Genomic DNA, 13,644 nt, shown 5'->3' with positions numbered 1-13,644 from the left:
CTGGAAGGACTCCACCTGGGGTGTCCGGTGTGTCACTGCACATCCTCACGTCCTCGGGAGTGCTCTCCACCAGCGTCTTGCTGGGCCTGGGGTTTGTCTGAGCAGCAGGAGTGACTCTGACTTTCCCTTTGGGCGTTCAGACCAGCCTGCCCCTCACAGCGCAGGCCTGCCCCCTACAAGAAACCTCTGTCTGCGAAAATAAAAGCTGACAGAGTGATCAATCCCAGTTATCATTCTCACGCGACGAGAGAAGACATCAGGGTGCACTTTGAAAGAGCTGCCATTGATAATCCGCCTTAATAGATGGAAACCTGATTTACAGAAGCGCTGATTTGAAGGGGTGCAGCTCTCTGCCTCCCTGAATTGGAGGATGTGGATTTTATTTAGTTATTTACCAGTTTGTTTATATCCCATTTCCTCTCCAAAAAAGAAAGGAGGAGGCTTTGGCGCCAGGCACAAGCCCAGAACTGCCCCCCACCACCCCCGCCCCACACGCGATGTGGGTGATGGACCAGATGTGGGAAGAGGACGACTAACCACGCAGCTGCGGGTGCCCGGCGCCCACAGGGAGGAGCGCCCAAGGCTGGCAGCCCAGCAGGGTGCCGCGCGTTCCAGGGTGTCTTCCGCTCCGCAGACAGCCACAGCTGTGCTGTCACACGTCGACGGCCGTGCCTGGTGCCTAGGAGGCCCTCAGCAACCGCTCATGAATGACTGAATGAATAACTACGTACATGCACACTCAGGCTATGTCCATTGGACACTTTCAAGTTTGGCTTCCTAAACAGCCCGAATCCCCACGGAGCCCCCCATCCAATCAGAAACTGCCTCACCGACTGCTCTGGCGGATGCAGTCATCAGACGCACATGCGGAGGGTAGGAGCACGTGCGTGCATGTGCACCGTGCATCGTGTGCCTGCAGTGCGACGTGTGGGTGCACGCCTGTGTGTATGTGTTCCCGCCCACAGGCACTTCCGTCCACGCTCCAACCAAAGTTCTCTCCACCTTCCTCTGCTGGAGGCATTACTGACGTCCCCTTGTCTGGAGGTAGATGGCTGTTCTAATTAAGCAGCGGCCTTAATCATGCCGCAAAGCACATAACATTGATCTTGATTACTGAGACTGGCCCGTGGGGTGATGAAAGGAAGACTGGCAAACCCAAATTAAACAGGATCATAAAGCTGAAAGGCCTCATCCAAGCCCCGTCCACATTCTCGCACAGGAATGTCCCCGCTGTTACGTGTTGGCAAAGTCGTCTTGCGTATTAATCGTCTCGGCCGTGCCCAGCTTGGCTGTTGAGTGTGATGAGGCCAGATTTAGTGGATGGCGACCGCGAGGCGTTGCAGGCAGGTACCACGTGCCGATCCTGGTTCCCGCGTGCAGGCTCCGCGCTGCCCGTGTTGGAAGTCTGCGAGTGGAAGCAAGAGTCCCGGGAGACGGGACGGAAAGCGCAGTGTCGTCATGGAAACGTGCTGTGTGGCTGGTTTCTCTCCTCCAGGTGGAGCTGCTGCAGCTGGTCGACCCCCTTCCCCTCCCACCGGCCCTGCAGACCCCAAGCCTTGTCTGTGCCCAGGGAAGGGGGCGCCTCGGGAGGGCGGGGGTGCTCGGGTGAGCCTGCCCCTTGGCGTGGAATGGTCGCCGAGGGGAACAGACCCCCACCCGCTCACTCTCCTGTGGGACGGGCTCTTCTTCAGAGCCGGCCGGTGCCCGGCATCAGGGTCGGACAGAAGCAGAGGCCGCCTGCCTCGCGGCTGTCTCAGCAGGGGATTTGCTGGAATGGGGAGCAAGGCTGCTCAACGTGGGGCTGCCCCAGACCCCCTTCGGGAGCAAGGTGAGTACATGCCTGGCATCCCACTTGCCCCGAACCAGTCCACTGTGGACCCTAAGGGGCTCACTGAGCACCCTCAGAGGCCCTGCTGGAGCAGCTGGTGCCGAGGGTAACAAAAGATGTCCGAGCTGAGCTGGACCCCAGCGTGTGGCCTGGCTCAGCCACCCCAGGGACTGCCCAAGAGGGTGCCTGGAGGGGCTGAAGGTCACAAGCCCTAGAGCTGGCACACCCTGCCTCCCTGCGCAGGCAGACGCTGCAGACGCTCCAGCCGCCTGGCCGCTTGTGGCCTGGCCCTTGGCAGTGTCTCACTCTCTCGGGCATGTGGAGGCCTCCAGGCAGTGGGATGGATGCTGTGCCCATCAGCGCACGACCCCCGTGTGACTGTTCCCCCGGGCTCCTGAGAGGGCGTGCGGGAGGGGTCTTTCTGCGCACATTCCAGTGTTCTGTTTCCGATGAGTGGTCTGCCAGGCTTTTGCTCTGAGGGTGGCGTGCCCTCATATCTCCCGAGCGCACGGCGAGGTGAGTCTGCGCCCGCAGCTGGGAATCTGGGGTGCTGCGTCTCGGCCCACGCATCTCTCCGAAGGTGCGTGCGGGCTGGCCCCGGCTGCTTCGTCCGCGCTAGCTAGCTCCTGGGCGTGGAGGAGTGAGCGCACTGGGATCTGCATCACCCCTAGCTCGGGGCACAGGCACCTCGAGTGAGGCTGAGCCTTCCAGGTCCCTACGGGGTGGGCCTGGGTCTCTGTGCACCAGGCACTGTGTGTGCCCCCGTGTGATGTGTGCGTGGTCGTGTGTGTGTGTGCTTGCACAGTGATTGGTGTGCATGCGTGCTTGTACACGCATGCCGTGTTTGTGCCTATTTTGCGTACACACGTACTTACTGGTTTCTGGGAGGTCAGCTGCCTGGATGGATGGATGGACTGAGTCTTGCGAAGACAGGACCCCAAGCAGGAGTGTCCTCCTCCCCGACTTCCCAAGCAGCCTGTCCTGTGCCGGCTTCCCATGGGGGCTGCTCTGCCCCGTGCCCATCGGAATCCGCCTCGGGCTCCCCCGTCGCCCTGGCTGGCAGGGAAGCTGGCGTCGGTGTGGCCCTCACTCATTTACGACTCCAGGCTCTCTCGACGTTCCTGAGAGGACAGGAGCGTGTCGCACCAGCAGGCAGACACCGCTACCAGGGAGGCATCCACGAAGACGTCAGAGGCAGGAACGCTCCCCGGCTGACGCACTTCCAAGAAGCCTCCTGGCAGCTGTTCCCAGAAACATTCGTCTCAGTTTCCAACGGCGCAGCTTCCTGGGCTTGCGCTAAAGCCCAGATCTGTCTCCTCCGGCAGGAGATGGATGTGTGTCCTGCTGCCACGAGGAGACGCTTGCTGCCCCCCTGGGACGGCCGCTGCCACTTCATCCTCTCTTCATCCTGCGTTTATTTCTCCGGAGGCACAAAGGGCGTCCCCATAAATTTCCATTAGTGCTGCTGCCAAGGCCCTGCGTCCTGTGAGGCCGGTGGGGACGCTGCCTGCGTTGCGTTCCAGCCAAGACCTCGGAAGTGGCTTTTGAGAGCCTTGTAACAGCTCCTGCTCCTCTGTGGGTTTATAAATCCTCCGCGAAGCGGCTCTGTGGTTGAGGATGTCCTGCTTCTTGGGCTCCAGGTGGGGAACGTGGAGGCTGAGCCGGAGCCCAGCCCCTCCTCCGGCCGGGAGCTGACTGGGCGGGCGTGAAGCCAGCCGCCCTGAGGGAAGCACCCATGGTGCGCCCAGCACTGTGCAGGACAGTGTGTGTCCAAGAAAAGGCAGAGTCACAGACTTTGGGAAATGCGCCCTTCCCGGTTACAATGGCTGCGTTTAAACCACATCTCAACAGGCTCAAGACAGGAGTTCAGACAAGGGGCAGGGGAACTGGCCTCTCCGAGCAGCGCCTTCCGGACCTCGGCTGGGCGGGTGCAACGGTGGGGGCTCAAAGCGGGGGCTGGAATCATCTGGGGAGTCGTCCTGCACACGCCCAGCAGCAGATGGACTGTCCACCAGAGCACCCGCTGGGGGCCCCTCCGTGTGGCCTGGGCCTCCGAGTCTGATTGCCTGTAAGGTGCCCAAACAAAGTCCCAGTGCACGGAGCCTCACGGCTCTTCCTGACTCAGCTCAGAGGCCACATGGCGTCCCTTCCACTGTATTCTGTTGGCGAGAGGCAACACTGCCGTTCACAGGTGGGGTGGCAAAGTCCCGGGGGGACGCGAGCATCTTTGCAGAACCTTTGGAAAGCACGCTTTCGACACCACCCATCTCGGACTGCTGCGGGCTGACGTCTGGCGACACACCGGCTGCATGACAACTTGAGGGAGGTCAGATCAGAGGGGGCCTAGCGCACACATCCTAGAGACGGTGTCCTTTTTCGGGGGGAGGGCTGAAAAGTCAAGGCCATGGCTTTGCCAGAGCAGGAGGGGCCGGAAGGGGCGGGGTTCATCGCTAAAGGGTAGCAGCGGGGCAGCAGCTGGACAGGGCCGGGCTCAGGGAGGTGCGTCGGGTTCTCTCCTGACCGAACTGTCCGGAGGAGCGTCAACACCCTGGCTGCAGGTCTGAATGTTGAAAACTTAACCAAGTTTAAATGAGTAAAGGATACTCTTCCTTCAGCTTTAAAATGAACCGAGAGTATCAGCGTGCGGACGGGCCCTGGGTGTCCCTCTACCTCTCGAGGCCCTGGGAGGGGTGCTGGGGTCCCCCTGTCCCTGCGTCGGTGTCCCTCCCGCCGTCCCCACACCGAGCTCCTCTGTCCCTGCGTCTGCCCCACCCCCGGGAGCGTCACTGCGTTTCCAAGCTCTCAGAGCAGCACTCTGGCTGAACTCTGATTTTTTCCAAATGCTGTAAACTTGGTTTATTATCTGTCTGCCAGAAATGGGGCTTTTAACTACAGAGCAGAACCCTCTGGTTCCGCTTAGACGGGCTTATGCCAGGGCTGCAGCGTAGCGGTCCCCATCCCCGCCCCCGCCCCCGGCTCCGGCGCAGGGATGTGGGTGGAATGCCTGCACACGGTCCCTGTAGGGCAGGGAGGCCACTGAGCCCTGAAACCAAGGCCGGTCCAGATGCAGACGGAAACCGGAAACGCGGCTCCCACGGCGCCACCAGCCGGGAGGGGGCTGCAAACCCGAACTGCCCACCACAGCGGGCAGCCGCTGCCACCGCCAGGGGAGGGAGACAGTCTCACCCTGTGGCCACCAGACCTGGTGTTCTGTGCAAAGCAGGACGGGGAAGCGTGCCAAGCGCACGACCGGCCGGCTGGGCGCCGGGGGTCAGAGACCGGGAAGGGAAGCTTGCGGGGAGGAGGCCGCTCCGGGGTGGTTCGGCGAGGAATCAGGCACAGGTGCCTCACCGCCTCACTAGCGCCACTCCGACCCGTGTGTGATAAACGGCCCCTTCTCGCTGCTCGATATTTAACCCAAACAATGTTTTTAACTGAGAAGGGGATTATACTACAGGGAAAACATGATTTTTATGCAAATTCACATTGGACAAAAATGAGACATTTAAGCAACACTTTTTATTGCACTTTTTCTCATTTGAACAGCAGTTTGTAAGCGGCAGATGTTTGCGACGGGTGTGATTTATAAAGTACAGACGAGCAGGAGGCAGTAAGAGCCCACGTGGCTGGTCCTCCTTACCTTCGGGTCTAGTTCCGGGCTGAGTTTTGTCCCCTCGAATTCTCATGTTGAAGTCCTAACTCCGGGACCTCGGGATGTGACTGTCCGTGGAGGAGGGGCCCCTAAAGAGGTGACTGAGGCAAAATGGGACCGGTCATAGGGTAGGCCCTGGTCCCACAGGACTGGTGTCCTTGTAAGAAGAGACACTCGGAGGGGTGGCCGTGTGAGGACGCAGGGAGGGGACGGCCAACTACAGGCCAAGGAGGGAGGCCTCAGGAGAAACCAGCCCTGCGACACCTGGACCTTGGGCTCCCAGGCCCAGGACGGGAGATCACGAATGTCCTGGTGGTGTTTCCAGGGCCCTGACAGATGGTGCAGGTCAGAACCCTCATCACGGCCTCACGGCACCCCCGCTGCCTGGTCTTAAGGCGCCCCCGCCCCAGGCACTGTCTACCCCACCACCCTGTTCTGCCACCCGCAGCCCCACCCACTTTCTGAAATCTAATTGCTGCTCCCCGGGCCCCCCACAAGTGGAAGTTTGAGAGCAGACACCTCACCTGCCCTGGAGCACAGGCCTCCAGCCCTGGGAACAATGTCTCACGCGTAGTGTGTCCCCAGAAAATGGCGGCTGTGTGCTGGTGGCTTCTCCACGGGTGGCAGAAACTGGCTCTTGCTGGTTGAAACTCCTTAGAACAGAACCTCGAGGCCCAGTGGCCAAGCCCAGAGGTCCCTGGGCTCCTAACCCCTGATGGAGGGAGAGGAAAGGGGTCAGGGCCCCCAGGCCCCCAGAGTCCACCAGCTTCCTCCACACCCTAGACACGGCGTGGAGGTTCCTGCTGCACTGAGGCACCGCGCAGGGGGATGGGGAGAGGTGGCGGGGTGCCCATGATGGTCAGGAGTCAAGCCTGTTCACTTGTTCTTTCACCCCCTCGTTAACAAGTGCTCATAAGCCCCACTGTGTGCACGCACAGCTCTGGGGTCTTGGGGTTCGGCAGTGGAGGCCCCACTGTGTGCACGCACAGCTCTGGGGTCTTGGGGTTCGGCAGTGGAGGCCCCACTGTGTGCACGCACAGCTCTGGGGTCTTGGGGTTCGGCGGTGGAGGCCCCACTGTGTGCACACACAGCTCTGGGGTCTTGGGGTTCAGCGGTGGAGGCCCCACTGTGTGCACACACAGCTCTGGGGTCTTGGGGTTCGGCAGTGGAGGCCCCACTGTGCACGCACAGCTCTGGGGTCTTGGGGTTCGGCAGTGATGAAGCTTACTCTTGGGGGCTTGCAATTGGGTGGGGAGAGAGACCCTAAAGAAGCCGCATGAGGAAGCCTGAGGGGAGAGAGGGCACAGGAGGGGCTGTGGCCAGGCGACCGGGATGGGCCAGGCGGGCAGTGCAGCCCCCCCACCGCAGGCCTCCTGAACACCTTTTAAAAGTCCTTCCCTTCTGCAGCTGCTCCCGGAGACTCACAAGACCTATTTCCTTCCTCAGGGTTTGTTTTTCTTCTTTCCTGTTTCACACATTTTTCGAGTTCATGAAAATTATGCATTCCAGCTTTTTTCCTCTACAGAAAAATGGAGCGAAGTCTTCTAGTCAGAAAGCATTTATCTGAGCGATGAAATCTCCCCGACAGCCCCCGCAGCCCACAGCAATGCGACAGTGACGTATGGCTCCTGGCGTCCTGGGAGCCCGCTGGCTCTCTAAACCCAGATCTGAGTGGGGCGGGGGGTGCAGGACTGCCCAGGAGGCTCCCTCCCAGAGGCTGATGGTGGGGGACCAATTCCCGACCCCAACGGGCACTGTGAAGGGGACGTTACCCGCCTGGGCCTCAGGAGGTCCCTCATCTTTAAAGCGAGGATATTCGGTCCCCGTTAGGGTTGCTGTGGGGAGCTGGGGGCTGACACACCCCGAGCACACGCCGCATATTCGAGACCATTAGCTGATTGGCTGCCATGGTGACTGGCTGTCACCATGACTGATTAGCCATCAGCGTCCATCATTGTCGCTGTTGGGTGTCATCAGCGTCAGCCACCACCATTATTATCTCTCATCATGATTAGCTATTCTCACGATTGGTTAGTGGAGTCACTGGTTAGCGTCATGACTGGTCATCATGACTTAGCGATCTTTCTCAACAGCTCTGACCCGCGTCTACCCTCAGCCCCGTATTGCATCGGCTAAGTGTGTCCCCCACAAAGATGTGTCCACATCTACCCTCCAGGGCCTCAGAGTGGGACCCGACCTGGAAACGGGGTTGCTGAAGATGTAATTACTTAAGATGATGTCCTGCTGGAACAGGGTGGCCCCTAGTCCAATGACCGATGACCTTATGAGAATAGGAAACCCAGGGGACACCTGGAGAGAAGGCTGTGACTGGAGTGGGTCCTTCCCAGTGGGGGCTCCGTGGGACTGCCCAGGTCCTACGCCCACAGACCCAGCCCTGCCTGTAAAATCCCTGCTTCATTAAAAATCTAAGGTCTTCTATTTTGCAAATACATGACCACTTTCTGTAAATGTCCTACGAGCAAAAGGAAAAAAGTTTGTTTTTTTCTCCCTGAAGACGTTAAGGGATTTCATCACGTAACTCCTTCGCGGCCTGTCTTTTCCAGTCTGCCCAGTCTGAAGGGGGTGCGCACGGGTAATTTCATCAGACTCTCCTCACTTTTCTAGTAGTTCTTCCTTCTGCGCCCAGATGCCAGGTCACTTTGTGGTGACAGTTCATAACTGTTCTGTCTCCTTCACAAAGAGATCTCTGTCCTGTGTGGTATCTGTGCTGATTTCTAGTTTGGGGGGAGGTGGTGTTTGTCTGGCAACCCTTTCCCACTTCACTGCATTGCGAATCTTTTTTTTTAAAAATCACTTTTGTTCAACTGTGTCTCTGGTAACCACAAACGGCAGGACTGCGTGTGAGTGAGTGTTAGTGTGTGTGTCTAACCTCGTTGAATAGTCTCTGCCATTTGAAGAAGAAGAGTTAGTTTATTTACATTTATTGTAGCAGCCAACATGCTTGACTGGGTTTCTTCTGTCTTACTTTATCTTCATTATCTACTTTTTGTTCCTTTTTTCATGTATCTAGTTTTGACAGCTCGCTTTGCCCCCTTGTGAATGTATTCCATTCTGTCACTACATTGACAGCCACACACCAGCGTCATCCCGTGCCCAACACGGACTATTTTGCTTTCTCTGCCCCCTTCTCTCCCCTCCCACAGCCCCACCTCCAAGATAAGACCTTCGGAGTAAGACGTTTCATCCTTCTGTTTCACTCCCAATGCTGAGCTTATGCAGAGGCCCCGCCTAGGCTGTCCCTCGCAGGCGTCTCTCCTGTTCCAACAGCCCTCATCTGACACTTGCACGCAGTCCTCCTGGGCAGCCCACCCCTGTCTACTCGGATCTCCTTCGGGGGACAGGGCCTGCCGAGTGCAGGACCCGCCCGGTGGCCCCATCCGTCCAGCAGCCGCCAGCTACACGACCAGCCGGGGTGCAGCCTGAGCTGGGCGTCAAGGGGTGCTCTGGGCTCTGGGCGCGGGCTTCCCGGACCCTCTGGACCACGCCGCGAGATGGTCGCCAGCCCCGTCACCTCTCCCACGCCTTCCAGAGGCATCAAGGAAGAAGGCTCGGTGTGATCCCAGCGGGACTTTAACGCCTTAAAGTGCCAGTTCCCTGCCTTTCAGCAAAGGGACAGCAGGGTTCAGGCCCAGAGCATGGGCCTCCAGGGCTCTGAGACCACTGTCGTCCTGCCGTTTCTCTCACTGTGTCCAGTCCTTTCCCATCAGCGGCATCACTGTCGCTCTTTCAATGGTGGCAGGACTTAGATCTAGTCCCAGGTGGCCTCCTGTGGGGGCCCCGGGCTCCCAGCACCCCATCATGTCCCAGCACTGACCCCGTCCCCACTACCATCTCTCCTGCAGGTGCAGACAGATGACCTACTCGGACGACCTGCCCCAGATCTCCGTGGTGTTCATCTTTGTCAACGAAGCCCTCTCGGTCATCCTGCGCTCCGTCCACAGCGTGGTCAACCACACGCCCTCCCAGCTCCTCAAGGAGGTCATCCTGGTGGACGACAATAGCGATAACGGTGAGGGGACCAGCCAACTTGGGGCCCCAGTGAGGGGGGCCCGCTGGAGCTCCGGAGCCGGAAGTCTGAATTCGGGATGTGGGCAGGGCCAAGCTCTCCTGGGAGGCCCCAGGGAAGGACCCTTCCTTCCTCTCCCAGCTTCTGTTGGCTGCTGGCATCCTCAGCGTCCTGGGCCTGTGTCTGCATCCCTCCCATCTCTGCCCCCATCTTTATAAGGCCTCTTTCCAGGATATCTGTGTCTCTCCTTTTCTTATAAGGACAGCTGTCCTTGGATTTAGGGTCTCCCCCAATCCAGGAGGATTTAATCTCAAGATCTTCAACTAGTTGTATGTGCAACGACCCTTTTTCCAAATAAGGTCACATTCTGAGGGTCCAGGTGGACATGAGCTTTGGGGAGGCTGCTGTTCAACCCCTACCGCCATCATCCAGAAGGGCCCCGAGCGTGCTGAGTTCTCCTACACGCTCATCACACCTTTGCTGCTTGTTGCTCAAGCGGGGTCCTTGCTGTGGAGACGATGGGCTGGCGCTCACGGCCGGAACCTTGTCATGGCCCCACGTCAGCCTCCATCCACCCCAGACACGTTGTCCCACACCTACCAGGCACACGGGTCTCCAGGCCTGACACAGGTCCGGAGGCGCCCCGTCCTGTCTCGCCTGTCCCTCTACAGAAGCAGAGAGAGAGGAACCTGAGCCCCACTGTGGGCGGCCCCTCAAACCGAGGCCCCGGGGGGCTGGGCTGTGCCTGTTCAGTAACTCCCCTTCCACCTCTCCCATCACAGCACCGACCCTCCTCACCTCAGGAGGAGGCGAGTGGAGGAGAGCTGGGGCGGGGCCTCCCAAACTCCTCCAAGAAGGCAGAGGGGCCTGGCTGTGGGCCTGAAGGAGTTCCAACCCCACGTCTGGTCTGGGTCTACGCCAGGGAGACCCCAGCTGACACTGTCACAGGAGCAGGAATAGGTTGGCAGGGCACCTCCCTGCTGGGCCCACGTTCCCTGGACAGGGCGGGACAGTGTACGTCCAGGGAGGCTGCTCCCAGGACAACTGGCCGGTGCAGCCGGAGCCACCCGTGGGGCCGGGCTGCCCTCCCAGCAGTGTCCACTAGACCTGGTGACTGAAGGGGAGACAGCAGGCCTCCCGATGGCAGATGTCTTCTGCAAGTAGCCATCCCACCCAAGGCTCGGGAGCCAGGACCGGATTCAAATCCTCCACGGGCCCCTCCTGCCCAGTCCCGAGCCCATCCCCTACACCTCACCTCAGAACTGAAACGGGGTGTCCCCTCGGGACTCAGTGCTCCTTTCCCACGCCTGTAACTGTTCTCCACTCTTCCAGCCGGCTGCTTAACGGGGTCACAGCCCACGTGTCACCTTCACAGCCAGGCTGTCCCTGCCCCGCCCTCACCCCACCCCTGCCCCACCTCCCAGCCCCGCCCCACCCCACCTGTGCCCCGCCCCATCCCACCTCCCTGCCCCTGCCCTGCCCCTGCCCCCTGCACTGCCCTCCCCCGCCCCCCCAGCCTACTCAGGGAAGCTCCCGCCCCACTCCAGCGCCCACTCCCATTTTCTTTCTCCTGTGGGCTGAAGCCTGCCTGGTATCATTGTTGCTTACTTTGTTGCTTGCATTCTTGGCCAGAGAGCTCCCTCAATCAGACTTGTGGGCCCTCATCCATTTTTAAATCATGTATTGAGTTGAAATTCTCATCACGTAAAATTTAACCATATTAAAAACAAGCATACAGTTCAGGGGCTTTAAGTGCATTCGCAGTGTTGTGCAACCATCACTGCCATCCACCTCCAGAACATTTTCATCTTCCCAAAATGAAACTCTGTCCCCATTAAACACTGACTCCTCACCCCCTCTCCCAGCCCTGGCCCCCACCTTCCTGCTTTCTGTCTCCGTGGATTTGTCTGCTCTGGGGACCTCATATGAGTGGAATCGTACAAGATTTGTCCTCTGGGGACTGGATTCTATCACTGAGCAGAACGTTCTCAAGGTCCCACCATGTTGTAGCAGGTGTCAGAATCTCCTGCTTTTTAAGGTTGAATTGTACTCCATCGTCTGGATGGATCACATTTTGTTTATCCCTTCATCTGTCCATGGACTGTGTTCCATTTTACAGCTGAATAATTCAGCCTGTCTTCATAACACATTCAGCCTCTGTCTGAATCAGTCTGGCGTGATTGTTCACTGCCTCTCCCGCTGGAATGGGGCTCCGTGAAGATGCGGTCTTGTCTCGCTGAGGTCCCCCCAGCACCTCGAGCCACGACCAGCCACAGAGGGTCCTCTTAAAAGTTTATGAAGTGTGGATCAGGGCACTCAACGACCTTGGGTCTCAGTGGCATTGGGCCCCCCCAAGGTGTCACACCCTGAAACATCTCTGTGTCCCCCACAGTGGAACTCAAGCTCAACCTGGACCAGTACGTCAGCAAGAGGTACCCAGGCCTCGTGAAGATTGTCCGCAACAGCAGGCGGGAAGGCCTGATCCGGGCGCGGCTACAGGGCTGGAAGGTTGCCGTGGCCCCTGTTGTCGGCTTCTTCGACGCCCACGTGGAGTTCAGCACGGGCTGGTAAGGGTGGCGGGGTGGGCCGGGGTGGGGCACGGCGGGGAGGGCGGAGGGTGGTGATCCCACCGGAAAGCTCTAGGTGTCCAAGGTCGCGGCTTGACCATCAGGCCCTCCCACGTGACGCGGGTGCGGGGAGGATGTGGGCTTGTGGGTGAGCCCGGGTGCGCCTCGGATTCCTCGTGGGCTGAGCAGGGATGTTAGCAAGTGGGGTTGTTACCAGGATTACAGGCGTGATGCCCGGCGAACGGTGTCAGACAAGTGCCTGATGGGGGCTGCGAACCAGGACCCCAAGGGACGAGCTATGTTGGAGGGGCTGGGATGTGAGCGGGTAGAGGGAGGTGACCCAGTTACCCAGGCGTGTCCTGGAGCTACCGTAATAATTGACCAGAAGCCGGTGGCTCAAAACAACTGAAATACATTCTCTCACAGCTGTGAGGCCAGAGATGAACACTGAGGTGCAGGCAGGACTGTGCTCTGCACCCCCTTCCCCCTGCCCCACCCCCAGGCGGAAGGCACTCGGGGAGGGTCCTTCCGGCATCCCCCCAGCTCTGAGGGATTGTGGCCACGTCCCTCCGACCTCAGCCTCCCTCGTCATGTGGCTGCTCCTCGGTGTCCTTGTCTCAAGGACACCAGTCTTGGACTCAGGGCCCACCCCAATCCAGGGTGCGCTCATCTTGGGCTTTTTACCTGGACTACGTCTGCAGGACTCTATTTCCAAACAAGGTCACACCTGCGGGTTCCAGATGGGCATGTCATTGTGGGAGGTCACCACCCAACTCCCTCCCAGCTCCTGGGGGCTCCAGGAGTCCCTTGGCTTGTGGCCACCTCCCTCCAGTCTCTGCCTCCGTCTTCACATGGCTTCGGCTTCTGCGTGTCTGTGTCTTTCCTCTTTTCTCTTATCAAGACCCTTGTCGGGGGATTTAGGGTCCACCTTGGTCATCCAGGATGACCTCATCCAAGATCCTTAAGTTAAACCCAGGGTGGGCAGGTCTGCAGGGGTCCACAGTGAACAGGGAGTGTTAGCCCCGGGCCTAGGAGCAGCCTGCAGCGCCTCCCAGCCGAGCTGCAGGGAAAAGTCAGCCCAGGTGACCAGCTTGCCCCAGTTCAAAAGAAGCTAAAACTCACCATTTTTATTTCAAATCTCCCAACGCACATCTCTAAACATCATGAAGCCTAAACTAAGATGTTCACTGAAACGCTGGAGTTGCGCGTGCCGTAAGGAGGGCTTCGTGATGGATGTGCTGGCCGAGCCCCACAGTGCATGGCTGGATGTCCCAGCTGGGTCCCCCAAGGGTCTGGCACTCCAGGCCTCTCAGAGTTCTCAGCTTTTCTAACTGACCAGCTGGTTCAGCCAGGGCTTCAGTGTCTCGTAGGCAGGTGAGGGGAGCCCTTTCCTTCCACGCTTCCTCCACTTGCACTGGGGAATCTCAGCTGCCCCCGGACCATGAGTTTGTTTTCTCTCTGGTTCTGCCTCAGCCCAGGTCTGATTGAGACTCGACTTCTTCCTGCTCTGACTTCCCTTGCTGGCCCCCATTTCTCTCTCCTCTGCCATCCTCATGAAGCAACTCTTCTT

The 13,644-nt window shown here is 59.0% G+C and overlaps 1 protein-coding gene across 1 annotated transcript in view; it reads left to right on the top strand.

Annotated features, from left to right (window-relative positions):
* GALNT9 (polypeptide N-acetylgalactosaminyltransferase 9) overlaps positions 1–13,644 on the top strand; it is a 75,688-nt gene that overhangs the window by 35,361 nt on the left and 26,683 nt on the right. Inside the window, exons 3-4 of the mRNA XM_064481351.1 lie at positions 9,344–9,510; positions 11,900–12,074. Coding sequence (XP_064337421.1) covers positions 9,344–9,510; positions 11,900–12,074 — 342 coding nt within the window. The remainder of the gene's footprint in view (positions 1–9,343; positions 9,511–11,899; positions 12,075–13,644) is intronic.

The sequence above is a fragment of the Camelus dromedarius genome, chromosome 31 (genome assembly GCF_036321535.1).
Source record: "Camelus dromedarius isolate mCamDro1 chromosome 31, mCamDro1.pat, whole genome shotgun sequence".
In the NCBI taxonomy this organism is placed as follows: domain Eukaryota; kingdom Metazoa; phylum Chordata; class Mammalia; order Artiodactyla; family Camelidae; genus Camelus; species Camelus dromedarius.
Note: the sequence above shows the minus strand (reverse complement) of the source record. Positions and strands in the feature narration are given on the sequence as shown.